At 41.8% G+C, this 23580-nt stretch overlaps 1 protein-coding gene across 2 annotated transcripts in view; it reads left to right on the top strand.

Moving 5' to 3' along the window:
- LOC119911718 (titin-like) overlaps positions 1–23580 on the top strand; it is a 305379-nt gene that overhangs the window by 180576 nt on the left and 101223 nt on the right. Inside the window, exons 4-7 of one of the 2 annotated variants that reach the window (XM_038730623.1) lie at positions 8513–8851; positions 10658–11011; positions 11440–11651; positions 12652–13039. In XM_038730623.1, the coding sequence (XP_038586551.1) occupies positions 8513–8851; positions 10658–11011; positions 11440–11642 (896 nt within the window). In that variant the 3' untranslated portion in view covers positions 11643–11651; positions 12652–13039. Of the gene's footprint in view, positions 1–8512; positions 8852–10657; positions 11012–11439; positions 11652–12651; positions 13040–23580 lie in introns of those variants that run through there. The other variant, XM_038730624.1, reaches the window with a different exon arrangement.

The raw sequence follows: 23580 nt of genomic DNA, 5'->3' as shown, positions 1-23580 counted from the left end.
GGCAAGCCATTAGTGCCAAAAAACGTCACTCTTGTAGCATGTTTTGCTAAACAAACGGCGTAAAAAACGGCGTTTTGTAAAATGACAATGAGTTCCGCCCTGTGGATTTTACAGCCACTAAATTTGAACTGTTGTCACCCAATCAGTACAGACCACACTAATTCAGCACTGATCTACTTTACTGTGTTCGTAGCCACCCAAAGGCAGAAAGTAACCACAGAAAAGAAGAGAAACTCAAAAACTCAACACAAAAGTCCCAGACTGATCAAGTAAATTGACTACATTTACTAAAAATATTTAGCTACTCTAGGTTATAGCTTGTAACATCTATTGATTGATGATTTTAGATCAAATTTGACATAAATAATTAATTTGCATTATATTTATCATCACTGTCAGATTAAAGTATCTCCTAAAATAGAACATACAAACACAAAGAAATTAAGAAATCACCATAAGTGGAACAACTATCTGTACATGGTCATCAGTGAACAGTTTAAGCCTCATTTGTCTTTTTATGAGCCCTTCAGTCTGTGTAGTATTGATAGCGAGCCTACCCTTGTTTCTACAAAGCTTTGTTTTACCATGTCATCCTAAATCCAGGCCAAAGGCAACCTGACACAAACGTGTGTTTCAGGCGATTCAGGGAAAACACAGCTTGTCATTTATTCCCTGGCTGGAAACTTTTTATTTATTTATCCAAAACTATCCTTCCGGACTCCTGCGATAATATTTACCCCAAAACACTACACTATACAAGTTGCTTATGCAAATCTTATTCCATATTTATATATTTCCACATTTATTTATGTTGACTGTACGTTTGTCTACATGTAGCACCTTATCACCACAGCAAATTCCTCGTATGTGTAAAACACTACTTGACAATAAAGCTCCTTCTGATTCTGAAAAGGCATCTGCAGGCCATTAAGATACTTGGTTTTATAAAAACGCTGCATTGCTTTCCTCCGAAATGGACATATTTGAGAAAGGTTACCTGAAGTCTTTGTGAAAGCATACCTTCTGATGATACCTAAGCTAAATAATAAGATGCATGTTTTTAAATCATGTTAATCATCAATAAGCTATCTTTACATTGTGAATAATGTTGGCTGATAATGACAAAATGAAATCAGTAAAGGTTGAAATTTATTTTACTAACATTCAAAATTATTATTATGAACGACCAGGATAAAGAATCTGTCAGACTATTTGTGAGAGACAATTGATTGGAGTCTTTACTACTACTAGATATTTGACTTAATACTTTGAACAATTAGGAATTATATTAAAACCATTAAAACCAGTAAAGGTATTTTAAAAATAATGCAAAAATATAATATAGCTAATTTTAATGAACAACGGTAACCAATATAGCCCAAGTACATCAGTGTGTGTGTGTGCGTCTGCGTGAGGCTCCAGCTGGTGACGGGTATCACTCGTGGTCCAGTCCATCGTAGGATGAGTGGAAGTTCTTGGGCAAAACCTTCAGTTCTTGGGGCTGTTTGAACTTCAGCTTTTTAACTGGCTGGCTGGATGCGCACAGTGGGGCTGCTGTGGTGATACTCTTCTTTTAAGAGATGGGGACAGATAGGCTTCCCAGTCATCTGAGCGGTGCCATCCACGTTGTATCTAGTGGATGGAAGAATTTAAAAGGGAAAATAGGGACAGAATTTTAATAGATTACAAAGTACGTCTTTCACAGTGGTGGAAAAAGTCAGACCTTTAACTTAGGTAAATGTTCCAACACCACACTGTAGAGATATTCTGTATGTCAAAAGTCCTACATTCAAATTTTAAGATGAAAAGTAAAGCTAATTCTAATTACTTTATATTTTGCTGTGTGGCTTTATCTGTGAAAATACATCATACTCTAGTTTTTGAATATGTTTTTAATTTATAATCTGCAGAGTAACTAGTCACTAAAGCCATCAAAATAAATGTAGTGGAGTAGTACCTCAAAAAGAAGAGTAATTGGCCGCATGTACTTGGGTACTTTTCACAACTGATTTCTATTGACACAGAAGGCAATATTTAAGAATGTATATGTCTGATAAAATACCTGATTGTTTGGAGGTCATGCAACGTTGGATCCCCAGCTTTTTCCCAGTTCCCCATCTGGCAGAAGTCCTTGAAGATACGTACTTCACACGGTATGGCCTGGAATTGGAGTGAGCGCCAACAAGGTCTTCTCATCTGCATCTTCTTTGTCCTTCTGCTTCGCAGCCTTTGTGTCCCATGAAGCTGCTTCGATGTTTCCAGGCTTGAATGAACAGTAGGCATCGCACTGGTCTTTCTTTAAGTGAAAGGGAGATATATTTAAGTCACTGAAAATTTTTGACAAAACTTACATTGACAGAGGCTGTTTTCAAGAGGGCTTATACTCAGTGTGCAGGTGACTGATGGACTTGAATACAAGCTCCAGGTACACCTTTCGATGAAGAGGACCTACAGAAGTGCCATTGAACTTTCCAAAGGTCCAGAAGGAAGATCTTATGGAAGGACTGCAGAAAGCACTGTGGACTCACAGCAAGAAGATCTCATTTTCGAACCCGTCATCCCAGGCCTTTCTGTGTGGAGAATGCATGTTCTCCCTGTGAGTGTCTGTGTGGGTTTCCTCCTTCCTGTGTTGGCACTCCAGTTTTCCACACCATCAAAAACATCTTAGATTAGGTTCTTGAGGCAGTGAGTGTTAAATGCAGAGAATGAATTTCATGTGTATGTGACAATAAAGTACCTTTTCCTTCCGTTCCTGTCCTCAGTCTTCTCATGACTTTCTCCTCTTCTTCCTGTCCACTGCTTTATGCCTAATGTTGACAGGAACAAGCGGCATGAATTTCATAAATGTCTTTGAATTTCCACTTTGTACGCATTGTGCTTTATAAATAAACTTGCCTTGCCACTATTCCCTTTACAAATTTGTTGGACAATGTCATTGTTTGGAAATATTGAAGGTAGACAGATAAATTGTAGCTTATACAGTCATAGTGAGAAGTTTGCTCTATGAGGCAGGTTGCAGGTTCACGCTTTGTTGTTGCTACATTTTAAGTAAATAACGTCTGTGTTTCCCCCTACTTTTATTAACAAATTAGAAGTAATTCAGCACAATCCAAACATAAATTAGACGTTTTAAGGATTTGGCTACAGTACACATGCATTCTTGTATATTTTAATTTCTAGAGAAATTACTTCCTTCAGGACTTCCTTCTGGTTTGGATGCAGCAGCACAGACTATCAGACCACTGGAGGCAGGTGTGTTCCTACATGATGCAGCTTGAAACCTGGTGTGGTACAACTTTCGAGGGGAATACCTTATTATCTTTTCAGTAATCTTCATGACATTGAGACTTTCTGTCCCATGGAAAGACGCAGCCCTACCACAGCTGGGTCTCCATAAACTTTCATAATTTTAAGCACATATTTGAAAAATTGGCTAAAAGAAATGTGAGTCTGTGCTCATTTCCATCTGCTGTGTTACAAAAATAAAGAATGACACTTCCTAATCAAGGATGGAGTTGTGAACTGCTGCAGGTTCAAAACTTGCCACCTAAAATGTAATCAAGTAATCTACAGGTGCATCTCATAAAATTATAATATAGTGGAAATTTCATTTATTTTTACATTTTTTTCAAAAGGTGAAACTTTTATATATTCTACATTCATTACACATGAAATTAAATATTTCAGGCTTGAAATGATAAACTTGATGAAAAAGGTCAACGACGATTCACCATGGCAACAGGTAAATAAAGGCAAAGCCTCTATTTTAATCGGGTGGAGCTAGAAAAATGAATGCGGGCCAACGCGGACCATGATTGGCTATAAAACGCATGATTGATACGTTAACAATATTACATTTTATACAGCGTTGCTGATTATGATGGTTCTCCACACCATCCTCACTTGATCGTCGTTGCTCCATACCCGGTGCCACCTCTGTGTTCAGGCTTTCATGTTTTTTCCCATTTTCCCTGTTCCTTGTCGCTGTCATCCCTAACCCTGTTTCCCTCCCAGGTTCACTCACCCTCATCCTCCGTTCAGTCGGCTGGGCTCATCCACCGGCCCTCTCCTCCTCGGACTTCCCCCACGGCGTCCTCCCTGTCCTCCCACCGCTCCTCGCTACCTGTACTCCCTGGTCCCCCAACTCTACTCTCAGGCACCCTATGTTTTCAGTTCAGCCCTGCCCGTTCCCCTAACCCTTCCCAGTCCTGAAGCCCTCCCTGAATTCCCTGTTCGGTTTTGGACCCTGGACCCCCACCAGCCGGATCCCAGTGCAACTTCCTGCCCCCTACGTTCGTCTGCCAAGCCCCGCCTTGTCCAAAGGGAAGGCCGCCGGTAGGCGTCCATTGAGGAGGGGGCCCTGTTGTGGTGGCAGCCCGGCTGACGGTGAGTGTCCTGGTTTTTTCTCTTTATCAGTTATTCTGCTTTTTTTCCTTGGTTTTCTGTTCCCTGCCTGCCTCCCTGTGTTTTCTCCCCTGTGTGCTTTCTCTCTCTCCCTCTCTCTCTCTCTCTCTCTCCCTCTCTCTCTCTGCTCCTGAGCCCAGCCAACTACCTGCACCTCATCAGCCACCTCGTCAGCCTGCCACACCTGCCAGTAATCACCTCATGCCTGCCTGTATTTCAACCCCGGTTCTCCACACCATCCTCGCTTGATCGTCGTTGCTCCATATCCGGTGTCACCTCTGTGTTCAGGCTTTCATGTTTCTTGTTTTTTCACATTTTCCCTGTGCTTTGTCCCCGTTATCTCTAACCTTGTCACCCTGTCTGTTTCCCTCCCAGGTTCACTCACCCTCGTCCTCCGTTCGGGTGGGCCCTCTCCTCTTCGGACTTCCCCACGGCGTCACCGGCCCCAGTGTTCCCCGTGCCTGTGTTTCCCCGACGTCCACCTCTCCCTCCACTCCAGTCCCTCTATCCCTTTTTCCCTCAATAAACCTCCTTCCCTCAGAGTGCTGCTTTTGGGTCCTCTCTGTCCCCAAACCACACAACCTCATAACACAGGCCTGTTTATTCAGCTGGAACCTGACGGGACAAAATGCCGGTGGCAATAACTGAAGATAAAAATATTAATCGAACTGATTAGACACATTTTAGGCTCTTCATGGACCTGTGATTGTAAAGCCACAGTCCAACTCAGTAGGCCTATACCTATTAATGTTTTTTTGCAATTTAAAATGTGTCAAAAGTTCAAACTGAGTGTGAAGTTTTAGACATTAATAAAATCTTGCTCATTTTGTCAGAGTTGAGGTTTATTGAGGGGAAAAAGGGGTAGAGGGACTGGAGGGGAGGGAGGTGGATGCCAGGGAAACACAGGCACGGGGAACCGAGGAGACTGGGAATGGTGTGGAGAACCGGGGTTGAAATACAGGCAGGCATGAGGTTGATTACTGGCAGGTGTGGCAGGTTGACGAGGTGGCTGATGAGATGCAGGTCGTTGGCTGGGCTCAGGAGCAGGGAGGGAGGGAGAGAGAGAGAGAGAGAGAGAGAGAGAGAGAGAACACGGAGGCAGGCAGGGAACAGAAAACCAAGGAAAAAGAAGAATTACTGATAAAAAGGAGAAAAAAAACAGGACACTCACCATCAGCCGGGCTGCCACCACAACAGTTTTACTTCTCTTCTCATCTCTTACATCTTTTTCCTACTCTACATTCTATACAGTAAAGATGACTCATTCACTTTTACATAGTGTTTTGGCCCAAAAATGCACACATTAGACTCCTCAAGCCAAATTGTAGGGTGGTTTTGTTGAGTTTTAAAAAGTTACAACAAACTTAATGTATTCCAGTGTTTCAGTGTTTTCCTTCAAATGTAAAACTGCAGGATTTTAAGCCAGACAATTGCATTAGAACGAAAACTTCTTCACAGACTCCTAAGATTGGGTATCGACCGTTTTGGAGACAACCCCTGTTGTGCTGTATGACTAGTTGGTAGAGCAAGGACTGTGTATTCCTGTAGATCAAAAGGGGGTTCTACGTCTGGGGTCGACGCTTTTGTTCGACCAAAAGCAATGTAGAACAGTAAGGTACAACCTTCCTAATTGGGTGACAAAGAAGTAACCAAACGACCAACGGCTGTGGTCCTGAGCCATTTGGAAGAAAAAGACCCGCCCACATACCTGGAGGATATTAATGACTCATTTTGTGAGAATCAGGACTGTAAGCTGAAAATCTGAAAAGAGGAACAACTTTCCACTGCAGTGTTTTTGTTTCATGTTTGTTCTGTAATGCCATCTTTTATTCACCTATTTTATAATTAAATTTTCTTGTTAATTTTCATCGGATCCAGCCTCTCCTTTCTCAAAATCTGAAAAAACGCAACAGTTTACAGTAAAAAGGAAACTGAAGTACAAACAACAAAAGATTTCACATTGCCTACTGTATGCAGCTGGAGCTGAAACATGAAAAAATAATGCAGTTTTTGTAATGTCAAGTTGACATTACAAGCGGAGTCGTTAAGATAAGACTGGTTATTTCCTGTGGTGGACAGTAACTTAAGTAGGCCTACTGTACTGCAGTCCAAATTAGAGGTAGCCTATTTGTACTTGAGTATTTTCTTTTCATGCCACTTTCTATGTTTATGTACACTGTTTATGTTTTTGTATATTAATAGCCTATAATAATATTGCCATTCATCATTTCTGACAATTTAACAAAGCACTGGTATCCTGCAGTTAGTTTTAAATTGTATTGGGACGGTTACTGAAACTGACTGGATGTGGCACAGCCCCACCTAAATATTTTCGTAAAAAATTTCTCAAAATCTGAACGTCTGACACAACCTGAATGCAGCCACAACAGCTTCGCCTTCTTGGGAATCACGTGACCCCCCCGCCCTCCCCCGTTGGGCGGATCCGCTCTAACTACAGATAGATGTAAGGACTTTGGCCCCAGAGCAGGAAGAAGAAGTCAGTTTGGTTTCAGCTTCGACACCTGCTGCGGCTCTGCCATCATGGTCGCTTTAACATCTGCGTCATTCGTGGTTTTGTTTGCATGTTCATGGATCTTTGTTCTGTGTCAAGGTAAGAGGAGTGTGTGTGTGTTTCACAGAGATACAGCAGCTTGAAACCCAGATATCACAAAACAACAGATGAGACATTAGACCTCTCAACATAACAGTCGTTGATGATGTGTAACGTTAGTAGGCTACAGAGGTTTTTTTAAGGAAAGCCGGTAGATGAACAGAGATATATGGATTTATCGAAGCTGGTAATGGCGCAGTGGATGAGACACATGCACTTTGTGTGAGAGACCGGGGTTCAGTTCCGCATTGTGTCACCCCTTGTTGCTCCAGAGGAGTGCGACCTCTGACATGTATAGCAATTGTAAGTCGCTTTGGATAAAAGCGTCTAAATTAATAAATGTAAATCTTCTCTCAAATGATCGTTAGGAAAGAAATGTGTGAAACGTTGTGTAATTTTACTGCAGTTATTTAACTTACTGATTTAATAGTCTGAACAGTTAAAACAGCAATTACTCGTGATAACAATATTGAGAGAGAGATCGATCTTTCATATATATATATATATATATATATATATAAATTGAATATAACATTGCAATCCTTACAAAATTATATTATTGATTAAAATGTGTGTACTTTGGATATGTTTAAAGTTTAAATTGACTTGTCTAGACTTGTGTCTTCACCACGAGGGACGGACTGGGTGTAAGTATAAGCCCTGGACTTGGATCCAGACCAGCCCACCTAACAGTTTAATGTGTACTCCGGCCGCCCTGCTAATGCACGCACGTACAAACAGGACCAGCCTCTACTAAACCACCAAGCAGCTTCACAGCCATGGATCACTATGTCAGTACTACTTTAAAATGGCGGAAGACCACACACTGAAATTGTCATGATTGAACTCACCTTGAGATAAAAAGTCCACAATCCTCACTGAAACAAAGAACTTTCTGCTCAGGGTCAGCTGGTTGGCTTTAAGTCCAGGGAGTACGCATAATAAAAAAACTAGTTAAACACCTCTCCAAACAAAGAATGTTACCTCAGGCCCCATCCACACTAGGACTACTATTTTAAAAGAGATCTTTTTCTACGTTTGCACCTCCCCGTTCAGACTACAACGGCGAAAATGTAGAACCAAAACGGAGAAGTCTAGGAAATAATAAACTTCACATGTTTAATATTTCAGCTGTTTGTTCAGGCTCAGAAATGCTGATGTCTGTATTCAGATGGGAAATAATATCAATAATCAATAATCTCCAAACAAGCAGAAAGCAGATGAAAGTAAAATGTCTCCTGTCTGATGGTGCGGAGGACGACTTGACTGACAGCTGTAGAAATGAGCAACATGAAGTCAGCGTGCAGCTGCAGCAGAGGAGTTAGTCTCTCCTTTCTGCAGCTGGGACTCAAGTTGTCTGAGAACAGGGTTTGAAATGCTGCTGAGTTCACATGTGCTGTTTTATAGAGACCTGATCTCTGCTGCTTCCATCAAAAGATGTTTGAACAACAGGAAACATTACAAGTCCTGACTGGAGGCTTTTCTCTTTCTGTTCAGAGACACAGGAGGTGAAGGTGAAGCCTGGAGAGAACGCCACTCTTCAGTGTCAGAGTCACAGAGGTGCTGACATAGTAGTGATAAAGTGGATCAGAACTGACCTGAAGTCAGATGATTTTGTCTTCTACCTCAGCCCTGATCAAATAAACGGAGAGTACCAGAATTCATTGTTTCAGGGTCGAGTGGAGCTTCAAGATCCAGAGAAGAAGAACGGAGACGCTTCTGTGATTCTGAAGAACGTCAACATCAACGACGCTGAAACATATGAGTGTTGGATTAAAGAGAGAAACAATCCAGGCCAAGCTAAACTCATCCGCACCATCGAGCTGACAGTGACAGGTGAGCGTGTATTTCATTTTAAAACAGATCTTTTTCCACGTTTGCACCTCCCGTTCAGACTAAAACGGTGAAAATGTAGAACCAAAATGTAGAAGTTTGGAAAAGCTGCTGAACCCGTTTTGCGTTTCAAAACTCCGGGTAGCGTTTTTAGTGCAGACGGGCAACAACAGAGGACTTTAGAAACGATGACGCAGACGCTCACATTCGGCTCTCTGATTGGTTCGTATAAGTCATGGCAGAAAGCAGAAACACAATTCTACTGATTTTTATTAAAATATTAAGTACAGTGTAAATAACACTTATCTGCCTACACTTGATCTGTGCAGGTCGCCGTATTCACTTTGCAACGACTTCCAGCTGGTTTTCCAGCTGTCACTGTGGTGAGTGAGATGGGCGGGGCTAAGGGCTGCGTAAACTTCCATGTGGAATAGACCAGAGGTCACTAATAGGCGGACCGCGGTCCGGATCCGGACCCAGCTGTTGTCCTCTCCGGACCACCGACCTACAGCCGATTTATTATTGAGACATACCACCTGGTTACGGAGCGTTTCTATTTTAACCCGCGCAGCTTCTCTAGCATTTACTGTACTGGTTTAGCGGACCAGGAAACTCGCAGACCAATCGCATGTGCTCCAATCGTCTCGTGTGACGTTGCTCAGCCAATCATATCTGTGCATTCCGATGCTTGCGAGTCGAGTCCGCGAGATTCACCAGACGTTTTGGAAACACACACGAATTGAAGAGGTGAAAGAGAAAAGAGATTTCACATGGGTTTTAATCAAGAGTGTACAGATTCTTACATGTACATTCCTCCCACGGAAGTTTAAAACCAGAATCTGTCATAGATCTCCAATCCTAGCTGGCAGGACAAACTAGAGCTCACGTTTCTCACTGAACAAGAGAAAGTAGGAAAGAGGTTTATAAGAGGGCAGGAAAGAGAAGAGGAGGTATTACAGCTGTTCATATGTTAAGATGTGTTCATTATAAAATTGGTTAAGACATCACTTCAAGCTGCACTTTTTATTACATTTTTTTCTAAATTTAAAAAATTAGGCACTTAATTTTAGTTCACTTAAATTTAGAATTTATTATTAGAGTAGTTATTATTTATTATCCCTCCAGTTTGATGTGAAAACTGAAAGTAAATATTCTTGAAATATTATTTGATTTGACAGTCCGGTGTTGATAAAAACATATGTTGACACAACTATACGTTATGGCCCTGAATGATAACGCAAGTTAGTCGTTTTTGATGTTCCAGACTTTTGCTTCGGGAAATTTTCTCTATCTGGAGCTCGTTGAATTCTAATTGAATAGACCAACAGGCCTGGGGAGAAGGGGGGTTGGCACGGACAGACGGAGGACGGACAGACTGGGGACACATTTGGAAAACAAGGACAAAGATTCAAAGCTTCTAGGAAATAATAAACTTCACATGTTTAATATTTCAGCTGTCAGAAATGCTGATGTCTGTATTCAGATGGGAAATAATATCAATAATCAATAATCTCCAAACAAGCAGAAAGCAGATGAAAGTAAAATGTCTCCTGTCTGATGGTGCGGAGGACGACTTGACTGACAGCTGTAGAAATGAGCAACATGAAGTCAGCGTGCAGCTGCAGCAGAGGAGTTAGTCTCTCCTTTCTGCAGCTGGGACTCAAGTTGTCTGAGAACAGGGTTTGAAATGCTGCTGAGTTCACATGTGCTGTTTTATAGAGACCTGATCTCTGCTGCTTCCATCAAAAGATGTTTGAACAACAGGAAACATTACAAGTCCTGACTGGAGGCTTTTCTCTTTCTGTTCAGAGACACAGGAGGTGAAGGTGAAGCCTGGAGAGGACGCCACTCTTCAGTGTCAGAGTCACAGAGGTGCTGACATAGTAGTGATAAAGTGGATCAGACCTGACCTGAAGCCAGGTGATTATGTCTTCTACCTCAGCCCTGATAAAATAAACGGAGAGTACCAGAATTCATTGTTTCAGGGTCGAGTGGAGCTTCAAGATCCAGAGAAGAAGAACGGAAACGCTTCTGTGATTCTGAAGAACGTCAACATCAACGACGCTGGAACATATGAGTGTTGGATTAAAGAGAGAAACTCAGGACGCAGAAAGAGAGACGCTGAACCCATCAGCGCCATTGAGCTGACAGTGACAGAGCCAGGTGAGTGTGTAGAGCTCAGAGAGTCTCTTTGTCTCTCAGGTGAGTGTGTAGAGCTCAGAGAGTCTCTTTGTCTCTCAGGTGAGTGTGTAGAGCTCAGAGTGTCTCTTTGTCTCTCAGGTGAGTGTGTAGAGCTCAGAGTGTCTCTTTGTCTCTCAGGTGAGTGTGTAGAGCTCAGAGTGTCTCTTTGTCTCTCAGGTGAGTGTGTAGAGCTCAGAGTGTCTCTTTGTCTCTCAGGTGAAGCTGCTTCCTGGTATTTGAGCTGAGAAACATCACAGATCAGATGTTTGTGTTTTAGAAAATGTTGCTGATGAGACTTTAGAGGAAACAGCTGCTACGAGTCATGTGATCAAAGTGCAGTAGATAATGTCTGACATTCTGTCCACCTGCTGACAGCTGATACCTCACACCTGTTTCTGCTTCTCACACAGATGGACACAAGAAGGGAAATGTTGGCCTGATGGTCGGTCTGCCAGTTGTTGCTGTGCTTCTTGTTGCTGTTGTTGGAACGATGCTCTTTAAAAAACGCAGAGGAGAGACACCTCACACAGGAGGAGAGACGCCTCACACAGGAGGAGAGACGCCTCACACAGGAGGAGAGACAGACGCCCTAAACTCTCCAACATCAGGCTGACAGATCCAGGTGAGTGTGTCGAGCTCAGAGTGTCTCTTTGTCTCTCTGTACCACGAAGCAGGATTTGAGCTTATCCAGGTAACTTCGGGGTTTTCAGCACCATGACGATGGTTCACTTCTTACCGGGGTAGATCGCCATGGTAACTTATGCTGAACGGCTAACCTGCTCCAGATAAGAGATCAACTCTATAAACACTGTCCGCCTACTGACCAGTCAGCTCTCTGGAAAATGACATCACCATCTGTAGGAAATCACACAGACTGATTTACAGGCTGCTTCATGTTTGCTGTGGTGATGTGGAGACACTTTAATGCAGCCCTAGCATCCTACACAGACTGACTGAAGCAGGCCACTAAAACCTTGTAGGCTACTTGTTGTAGGTGTTTAACATGTGACAGTGAGCTTACGCGTCTCTTTGAAATATGTTTCATATTTCTTATTTGCTCCTTAGTCTGTTTCACACAGCCTGTCACAGCCGTTTTCTCTTTATCTGAGGCTGAATATTATAAACATAGTTTGGTAGGATTATTGTAATTAAGTATGTATGAATTAGTTTATTTTAACTATGGGTTTCATTTATGTTACAGAGTACTTTTTGTTATGTAGGGACGTATTCAGTAAATATTGAGATGCAGTCTTTCGCCATTATTACTATTAGCCTCTTTAACGGCAACGCGCTCAGGGCTGGATTTGGAAACCCTGTGTTGAATTATCAGGTTAATAACCAGCATCATGTGACCATTTAGCCTGATTGTGGTTGTTAGTGTCAGTGAAGCCAGATAACAAAAAGACATCCTGGGCATGTTGAACTTGTTTCGTAATAAAGGCTCCTGGTAGTTGAGCTGAGAAACATCACAGATCAGATGTTTGTGTTTTAGAAAGATGTTGCTGATGAGACTTTAGAGGAAACAGCTGCTACGAGTCATGTGATCAAAGTGCAGTAGATAATGTCTGACATTCTGTCCACCTGCTGACAGCTGATACCTCACACCTGTTTCTGCTCTGCAGGTCACACAGCTGGAGACAAGGAGGGAGGAGACAAGGAGGGAGGAGACAAGGAGGGAGGAGACAAGGAGGGAGGATGCAAGGAGGGAGGAAACAAGGAGGGAGGAGATAGGAGAGAAATGTTTCACAGACAGGTGGTGTGTTCGCTCTTGTTGGTTTTATGATCTTTAGAAAGCTCTCATAGAGCATAATTCAAGAGAAATGTCTTGATCTTGGCTTATTCAAAATATAACGTGCACGTGTTTCTGCTCAGCTTTCCTTGATGCAGCTTAAATACCATAAACATATATACATGTACTCAGGGATGGGTAGTATTTAAAATGCATGTATTTAAACTGGATAAAAACAGGCTGAGCGGTTGAGCAAATAATTGAGTTACAATTATTTTGAACAGAGAATAAACGGAGAAGTACACTTAATCTACTCTCTCTAGCTAGTCTGTACTCGGGTCCACTGCAATCTTTGGGTCCACTGAAACTCCAAAAACCCTCGGACACTACAGAGAAACCAGAACATGTCTGTCAGCAGGCCACTTTGATCCAGTTATACTCTGGACCCACCTGTGCGTTTACAGGTGGACAGAGGTTCCTGCAAATCACTCAGGCACAAGATTTAAGACCACTTCCTTCACTCTGTTCAATCTCACTCTCATTATCTTTTCACTCAACTACCTACTTATTTCTCAAATAAATATTTTTATATAAAAGTAAATAATTAATTAAAAGCAATGATAAAAAGCTAAAAACAAAGAAAAAGACGTTACAGTGCAGTGGAAGTTACCAATCTATGGATTTAATTAAAGGCAGTGGTAAAAAGAAAATTCTTCAGTCTTAATTTAAAAGAACTGACAGTTTCTGAGTATTTGTAATTTTATTTTAAAATACATTTTGATGTATTTTTGCCCATCCCTGTATGTATATGTAGCTATTATGTATTAATCAGAAATGTGAATAGTTCTTAATTTTGCATGTGTTTAAATAAGCTGACTTTGTCTCAAAAGAGAAGACGTTAAGACAGAGTCTTGAATTTGACTGTTTAAAACACAATATTAAGAAAATATAAAGTAAAAGTCCTTCTTTCAAAATGTTAAGTGAAAGTACACAAGTATTAGCTAAGCGTAAGTACTTTACATAATGTTGGCAGTTAAATCTTAATGCTTCGTGTAAAATATTATTCTGCAGAGTAACATGTTAACACTCTGAACATGATTTTATTCAACAATGGATTATTTTATTTCAATGTAAACGTCTGTTTTTCTTGCCAATAAAGCTTCTCTGAAGTAACCTACAGATTTCAGATTAATGGTCATTTTCCACCAGTTGTTCACCAGAAATGATCAGAGTTCCTCTCCAAAGCATTTTTCAAATCAAGCTCACAGTCCAGTCTGACTTCTCCATTTATATCAATATAAAAACAGACTTCATGTCAGTTATTTGTTGACTTTTGAACAGCGTCCTGCTTCTAGAGCAGATGAAACCAAGAGTCAATAAAACCTGAAAAGCAGGATCATTAACTTCTTTAACTCTGGAGCTGAGAGAGGAAAGTCAGTTTGGCTCTAAATGTCTGTCTGGGCGACAAAGAACAAAATGGCGGGACTTTCAGAGGGAGTAGTTTGTTATGAAGCAGCACTGAGCTCATTGTAACTTCCCCTTCCCCCACGTCTCAGTCTGAATCAGGATGTGGGTTCAGTTCTTCGTCTTCACTGCTGCTGGGTAGAAACTAACATGAGAACAGACTGCTGCTCTTTTATTCATTTATATCTGAAGTTTTATATCAAACACCAAGTTGAGAGTTCAGATCTTCTGTTTCTGTCAGACTGAACTGAACACATAAACAGAAACATGATCTCCACCTGCTGCGTAAACAGAATCACGCTGAATAGCTGTGACTGTTTTTGTTTCTGTGGTCGTGAAAATGATTCACATGACAAAAGTCCCGAGCTGTATTTCCCAGCAGCAACACCTCAGACTCAAATGTTCTGTATGATGAATGTTTGGCTGCTGTATATTCTCACTTCTGAATGTTTCCTGTTGGTCCTCTGACTGCAGCTGTTAACATGGAGGCTTTTGTTCCTCTCACAGAGCTCAGTCTCTACACAGCAGCTGCATGTGAACAAGATAAAACCTTCATGTTCCTTCAGTCACAGATTGTCTCCTGAGCAGAGTCTCCACTCGACTCTCATTTAGGATCTTGTGTCTCTCAGAGGAGCCATCTTTGATCATGTTTCTGCTGGATCATCATTTATTTAAACACCTTGTCTGAAATGTCACCTTGTGGCTGCTGACTGGTTTTCTCTCAGGGTCGTGTTTATATCTTTCCGTCCACATTTTAAAGGTAATTTCTTTGTCTCATGACCTCTGATGGTGTCAGAGAGAGACGGTAGGTTCATTCTGTGTTTGTCAAAGGTCAGCAGGTGTGTTTGATCTCTGAAGCTGAACGCTGTGACCTGAATGTAACATGACAGGCTGATTCCTGCAGAAATATTTACTATTAATCCCTTTTAGTAATTTGTTTTTGAAAAGCAGTTCATCACAACACAGCTTCAGTGTGTCAGTGGTACTTTCAGGGACACGATGTAAGTTGGAAACTAACACCTCATTGTTATCTTTACCAGCACAACCAACTAGAGAGGAACTATCAGGGGAAACCGCAGATCTGAGTCACACTGATTAAGAATAGACTCCACATAAGAAGCCATTTTGCAGTGAATCTTTAACTCTCTGTCTGTCTGTGAGCAGCAGCAGGATAAACTCCCTCATGATCCAGTCTGCAGAAGATAAAAACTGATTTGAATCCCAAATGTGGAGGCAAAGTGTTTCAGCTGCTGTTGAACTCAGAGCTTCAAACTCTGAATGATCTGTTTTCTCATTAGATTTCTCTCTGAGTCATGTTCATATTTCTCAGGTGAGCGTGTAGAGCTCAGTGTTCATATTTCAGTGCAGCTTGTATGAATAGAGTCATTGTGGCGCAGTGGAAAAATAGTTGCATGTACTTCCTCTCCTGTCACGTGTTTCCTGGTTGCTACAGAGACGAGACCACAGAGCCAGACCAGAGGAAGTTTCTAAATGTTGTAAAAACAGGCTGCAGAGAGAGGAAGCTGCTCTCAGCCTGAAACTCTGTTGAAGTTTGAAGTGTGAAAATAAAACTGAGAAAGACTCTCTTAGTTTGTGAACTCTTTATTACAGAAAGTTCCAGTTTAATTGTCTCCTGACGTCTGCTGAAGTGTTTAAATGGTTTTTTAAATATTGATCTTGTTGACCTTTTTCATGTTCCAACTGTTTGTGTCGTCACATTAAAGTCTCAGAGCTCCTGGTTTTCTGAACAAAATATAAAATATATTTACCTCGAAAACTTTGTCAAAGGTAGCTTTATTTATTACAGATGATTAGGTTTCTGATTCTCTAAAAGACTGAGGACTGTGTGACCTGACAGGCAGGTTTCTAACAACGAGACAGTTACACAGAAAACACATTTATTTTTATTCAACATGACGTCTGTCTGTTGGCAACATGTTGATCACAACTCAGCTCATCATCTACAGGCCTGTTAAAGTCAGAGGTGGGCAGAGCAGCCCAAACTGTACTCAAGTAAAAGTACTGTTACTTTACAAAAACAAGTACTCCCGTAGAAGTAAAAGAGTTCATCAAACTAACTTCTTGAGTACAAAAGTATTTACTAAAAAGAAATTACTTGAATAGCAAGTAACTTAAGGAAAAGGACCCCCCCCCCCCAAGTCTTTCATTTGATGTGGATGTGACTCGAATGATTTCAGATGGTCTCCTCAGGGAAAGGTAAAGAAGTGAACATACACTTGTAAGTCATGATCTGATTAGACCACCTGGTGATTACACCAGAACAGTATTCTCACTGTGTATCCATCAAGTGTGATTACAAAATACTGCATTAATATAATCGTCTGTTAGGACTCCAATAACTAAAGATTGTTTAAAAACATTAATTATTTTCTTTATCTCCAATTATAAATTATGATTTGTCAAACAAATCAAATTAGGAGATAATGCTGTGATGTTTCATAATTTATTAAATACAGGTGTGTTCACTTCTTCACATTTACCTGATGAAAATCATCTGTGGAAACATCACATCAGTCACATCCAGGTGAAGTAAGAAGAGTTTGTCTTACATATAATCTGATCTGTCTTCATCAGGTTACACCAACGAGCATGACTAGTTAAATGCAGGATCACTATTAGCTTGAACATTTATACATATACAATATTTATTATTAAACATATTAGCATTAACACAACAGACGCTGCTCTCTGTCAAGTTTTAATCTGTAGCCTAAAGATTAGCTGCTGAAAGCCAAGCTGTAGCTGCAGCTGTTATTCTGCTCTGCAGGACTTCACCTGGCTGTGAGCCAAGTTACTCTGAACCAACAGGTTTCATTAGTGATCGCTCTGGCTATTTTAAGCTGAAAACACTTTGAAATACAGAATTATAAAGCATGAAGTGTTTTGTTACAACAACAGAACAGAAGCCGTCTGGTGTCCTCCACCCTCCATCTTTACTGAGCAGCTTGTTGTTTTCTCTCTGATATTTTAATATTTTTTGTTGCTTTATATATATTTATATATGCTGCTATATAATCTCCTTCAAATTAAAAGCCTCCAGTTGTCTCCTTCTGTCTCCTCTCTCTGTGACCGTTTGGACTGAAGCTTTAGATTTGAAGCAGCAGCTGCAGAAATCAGCTGCTGCTCTTTTCCCAGAAGAACCTGAATGTGACTGAGATGTTTTAGATAAAATAACCTGCAGGAACTGATCTGAAGTTTCTTGTTTACGTGCAGACTGACAGATGCAGTGAAACAGTTTGTCACACAGAAACTCTGCAGGAGCTCACTTTGTCTTTGTTGCTGACACAGGCCTGTTTTCATGTGCTGCCCCCTGCTGGCTGTCTGACTGCATGTATAGGGAGCTTTCACCCAGAGTGCCTTGGGCTAGGAAGAATAAGAGATGTGATGGTGCCAGCCCAGTGACAGCACTGAAAATGAACCAATGCTATACAGGCCGATATATAAATAAATAACTTACGTTACATCTGCCCCAAAAGGTTTGTTTGCCCGGTAGTGATGGGAAAAGTCACTCTTTTGACAAGTGCCACGGTGTGCGCTCACTGGATTTCAGTTGTTTCAGTCGAACAATAAAGCCTTTAACTGAAAAGGTATTGCCTGATTTTCTAAATATTTGCATCTGCCCAGCTCATTCATATCAGTGATAAGCGCCGCTGCAGCCCTCTAGTGGGCGATTAAAAAACTGCAGTTCTCAAACAGGGAAGGCTGCCTGGTTTGCTTTAACTGACAAAGTATAACCCGTTGGAGATATATAGACATATAGGGTACCAAATGAAAGGTCTGCTCAAGCCCCATCACTGTGGAATGTTCCATTCTCAATCTACAGGCCTGTAAAGCATAGGAGTGCTTTTGGTGACAGGAATGTTGATCAATAATCACTGTTTTTATCAATATTACAATGTTTTGTCATTTGGAACTTGGTTGTATGGACAGAAAAAGTATTTTAAAGATATCTACCAATAAAAGCAACATTTCATACAGCAACATTTTAACAGTAAATATTGCCAAAATATGGACAATCGCCTGGTATATTTGAAAATGTTGTATGATAACTTTTAGTTTATTTTCATCAGATTTACAGTTACAATTGCATTCTAGGTGTATTAGAAGATATTCAGGTGCATTATAAGCTTCCTTATGATGGTTTTGATGGTTTATTGCAGTGGTTCTTAACCTGCAACCCAGTCTCACTCCCAAGTCGTCACATATGGACGCTTGGTCAAGAGCCATAATCTTCAGTTTGTGACGCGCTAGGGATCCCTTTGACGTCATAGTTCGACGTATTGAGGGAAGCCCTGTTGTGTCAGTTTTTGATGGTAAAGGCAAGTATGATATTTAAGAGAAAAGACGAAGTAAGGAGGTGATTGGGGTGGATAGAGGGCCAGAACCCGGACCTTGAAGCAGGAGAACAGGGTTTGTGTCCCGTGCGAAACAAAACATTAAATGTTTTTATTTAGGCGAGTGAGGTAAATTGACATTAACGTTAGTTAACTTAAGTCTTAATTGACATACATAGCTATTTTAACCCAAACCATGATCTTTTCCTAACCTTAACCAAGTAGTTTTGTTGCCTAAACCCAACCAAGTACTTTCTGTGCCTAAACCTAACGAAACTGCAACGTTTCACGACTTTAATTATGCGCGTTTCAACATAGCAATGTATCGAAACGTTACGTTTTATCTTGAAAGTGGAACCGGATATTGCATATTTATTGTTGCTAAGCGTTGCTAACTTGACTGTGGATCCCTAAACGTCAATAATTGATGCAAAAGGGCTACCCAAGTCTTTAAAAAGCGACGACAAAGGGCCTTGACCATGCGTCAGACATTTGACGAGTAGGGAGTGAGACTGTTGTAAACGCAAACCGCTAGAAAAGGACCAAATAGAATCAGGCCCCAATCAGACAGAAAGCGCTTTGCAGGTCCGATAGCGTGAGGCGCACTGCAATGGCTTTTTAGGTTGAACTTAGAAAATAGCAAAGCGTTGCGGTTTTATAATGTTGCTAGGCAACCACCAAATCAGCTGTCCTGACAGTCTAATCAAAGATTATAGCACTAGCGATCTGTAATATTTGGTTTGCTGCTAAGTAATAACTGTCATATCAGCAGATAACTTGATCACAACTCACAGGTCTGAGTTTTCTTTTGCTAAAAATATCTGCTTTAAAAAATAGACAAACGGAGAGCACCTGCTCTGGCATTGTTTTGAGTGTGTGAGGTGCCTACAAACACGCAGGACTCAGGGAAAGGGAGATCCATGTGGGCACATGAGCCCCTCAGAAAGGGGAGACAACGCTGGTAGTAGGCGACCAGTTGTTCCAGGGGCTTCATCTTGATGATGGTCGGTTCAAGTCTTATTTTAGGATGAGTTGGGCACAGACTGTTGAAGTCTCTGGACAATCCAATGGTGCGTTCCAGTTGACATGGAAAGTCGGAATTTCCGAGTTCAAAGGTCAAAATTTCAAAGGGAACGCCCCCTTAAGTCGGAATCACGACTTCCCAAGTCGGGAGAACCGCACTACCCTGAATTTGTGATCCAAGATGGCTGTCGGGTTATCAACAGTTAGTGAAAGCTGCAGTTTATACTGTTTATTAGCACTTCTGTGTACTTGTGACTCATATAAATGTTCGTACACAAAGTGCTGTTCAACAGCTTTCTGTGGACGTGTTGCTACAGTGTTTAGTGTGAGTAAATACCACACAATGCGTTTTTTTACTCAACCGGCGTATCAATAGCTAACCTGGCTAGTTGTAAACAAACAACTGGCCGAGCGAGTTTTTCCGACTTCAACTCGGGTGTGACGTCATTCCCAGGTCCGACCTCCAACTTCCAAGGTAAATGGAACGCAGCACAAGCAACTTTAAACTTCCATCAGCACAACTGCCCGTCTCTCCATTAATTAGATTGGACAATGGGAAAAAACACGAATGACGTCAGGCCCGTGTTGAATTTTTTTCAATTCTGTGTGCTCAGAGCCTCATTCAAAAACACAAGGCGCAGCAGGTGGCTAAAGCAAAATATTTTCAACTTTAGAAACTGCCAGAAAGGTTAAGAACCGCTGGTTTATTTCATTGAAATACAGCTTTTTTTTTACCAGGCGAGAATGAAAATATAAGATTTTTTCTTTATTGCATTTCCATTTAGTCTGTAATAGTAAAATAAATACATTACTATACAATGGATTTATATTCCTTAGCTTCTGACTTTTCAAAGGAGACCAGAATTATGCATCTAGGCCAAATGGTTGAGGAGTTATTCCTGATTCATGTTGGGTATGTAATTTTAGGCTTTTTTTCTGGAAAAAGGTGCCTGTTTTTAACAGGCCTGCTGAATATCAAAGATATTCTAGAAAATAATAAAACTATTAATACTTACTTAGACTTATAAATTGTAAAATTATAGTAGGATTTATTCAACTCAAGCATAGATCAATGATCAACTTTAGCAAGTAAATCAGTATTAACTGTTATGCGCGCAACGTGTGTGTGTGTGTGTGTGTGCGCGCGCGCGCATAACGTGTGTGTGTATGTAAGAGAGAGACAAAGGTTCAGACCATGTGATTTCAAGATTGAGAGAGAAAAAAATCTCTCTCCCCTGAACAAAAAAAATATTTTAGACCTCTGATGCTAGCCTGCTGTGGATCACAGGTCTGGTTAGCTGCAGAGATCACGTGGTGTGTGCATGTGGAGTTAGTGAGCAGAAGGAGGAGAGAAAGGCACAGAGAAAGCTATATATTTAAGCAACAGCTCACAACAGGCCGTGGTATACACTTATTCACCAACCTGTTCTCATCAATGTGCGTACAAATAACACAAATTTACACTTTCACTTTGGTGGACAGCAGATGTATTGGTGGCAACATGGCACATGATTAATCCCTAAAAATCGTGCGTTTAGAAAAACATGTTAATGCATACATTTCGAAAGCCAATTTTGCGGCCAGTGGGGTGTTCCTGCTTGAAGTTATCTGTGGGTGTGGAAGACGTAACCTAAACTGGCGCCATATCAGTATTTCGCATTAAACTGCCTATATTCACCAAACACACCGATCCGAGATCTGCCAAAATAGCAAAAAATGGCACTTTGGTGTAATTCAGCCAGACATTATATGCATTGTAGTTCCCATGGTGTTATCTGGTACTTTCATAGTAGTTATTGGATAACAGTATTGTTACAACCTCACCTGTCCTTAGGGCTGAGGATATAGCCAAAAATTAAAATGTTTTGTATATAATGAATTTAGCAGTCAAATATGCGGGGAATACTAGCCTAATCCAATCCTACAGTATCATGCAGCTGCAAGCAACTAGTAATGTCTGGCTGAATTATACCAAAGTGCCAGTTATTTGGTGAATATAGGCAGTTTAATGCGAAATACTGATATGGCGGCAGTTTAGGTTATATTTAGGTATCTTGGTATCTGTATCAGATTGCATTTTAATACCAGGTGTAAATGTGGCATGAGACCCCCACGAAGCTCAGATTAATTCAATTCATCTTTATTGGCTGATTAGATTACATATTATAGAGATTATAACTTGAACCCTGTTTGTGCGGAGTGATACGGTTCTGTGCAAAGGTTGAATTCCTTTGCGTCATACCCGTTATATACGCTTATTATATCACTGTTATGAACTTTTCACATTGCTTGATTTGAGCTACCGTTTTATAAATACACAATATACCGCAGTCTATCCTACAGCCACCAGCAGTGAATGTTTAATCAGCAGCAGTTGCTGGCTTTGGATTAGATAAAATGTGCAATTGTATCCGTTCTCAGAAAGAAGCCAACACCAAAAATCTTTAATTATAGTTGCAAACACTCAGGTACAACTTTATCAACGAGAGGGACGGTAGTGAACTTGGATTCAGCAACCATGTTCCTTGGCTTGATAAAAATACTGATATGTTACCACACAGTAATAGGAACAAAGCGGTCAGAGCCCAGCAGGTGGTACCGGACACAAACAACATGCGTAGCACAGAAAACACACAGCAATAAACATGACGCGGCGGTCTTTAAATATCCCTTGGAGTTTCTTAACAGAAATTAACGTCTCGGGTTACGTATGTAACCCTGGTTCCCCGAGAAGGGGAACGAGAGACTGCGTCGGTTACGACACTATGGGAACGCCTCTAGGCGAAGCAGGTCTGAACGTGAATGAAATCACTCCAATCCTATTGGCTTGTTGCTAGAACGGTAAGGTGTGACGGAATAACCGGAGGAGTATAAAGCACACCTGTACACACTCATCATTAGCTTAAACTATGAAGCAGGCGCTTCAGGCGGGGAGAGAGGTGCGGCAGACCGACGCAGTCTCTCGTTCCCCTTCTCGGGGAACCAGGGTTACATACGTAACCCGAGACGTTCCCCTTCGAGGGAACTCGAACTGCGTCGGTTACGACACTATGGGAACGAGATACCCACTAAACCGTGCCGAAAACCCCGCCTGCCCCTGTGTGCAATAAAGTGGCACTACTAAGAGGAGAGCGCACGAGTGCCAGGTGCCGAAGGAAGGTCAAGACTGTAAAACCGAATGAATGTGTGCGGAGTGGCCCAGCCAGCCGCTAAACAACATCCTGCAAGAGGCCCCGGAAAGGAGGGCTCGAGAGGCCGCCTTGCCTCTGGTAGAATGAGCCCTCACAGCCACAGGTGAAGGCAAACCGCGCACCTGATAGGCCAGGGAAATAGTCTGAACAATCCAGTTGCTAATAGTATGTTTGGATGCAGGGAGCCCGGCCCTGGGAGACCCAAAACACACTAGCAGCTGGTCAGCCTTCCTCCAACGGGAGGACCTCAGAGTGTAAGTACTCAGTGCTCTGACAGGGCAGAGCAGATGAAGTCTCCCGTCCTCCGCCGTCACATGAGGTGGAGGATGAAATGCCTGCAGCACTGTGGACCCTGCCGCACAAGAAGGCACTTTAGGGATGTATCCTGAACGAGGGTGCAGGATAGCCCTAATATTCCCCGGGGCAAACTCCAGGCTTGCGGGGAAACCGAAAGCGCTTGGAGCTCCCCCACCCTCCTCAGAGAGGTGATAGCAAGGAGAAAGGCCATCTTGAGGGTCAAGTGCTTAGCCTCAGCTGACTCCAGGTGTTTGAAGGGGGCCTCAGCCAACGCCCCAAGAACCACTGCCAGATCCCAAGTGGGAACCTTGGACCGAGTCGCAGGTCTCATCCTCCGGGCACCACGGAGGAAAAGTACAACCAAGGGAAGTTTCCCCAAGAACCCCTCCCTCAGAGGGGTGTGGAAAGATGAAATAGCTGCCACGTAACCTTGAGGGTGGAAGGGGAAAGACCAGCAGAGAACCGGTCCTGGAGGAACTCAAGTACCTGAAC

This window comes from Micropterus salmoides, unplaced genomic scaffold, assembly GCF_014851395.1.
Source record: "Micropterus salmoides isolate LMB-PRFRI ecotype aquatic unplaced genomic scaffold, ASM1485139v1 Ms_hic_scaffold_2, whole genome shotgun sequence".
In the NCBI taxonomy this organism is placed as follows: Eukaryota; Metazoa; Chordata; class Actinopteri; order Centrarchiformes; family Centrarchidae; genus Micropterus; species Micropterus salmoides.
Note: the sequence above shows the minus strand (reverse complement) of the source record. Positions and strands in the feature narration are given on the sequence as shown.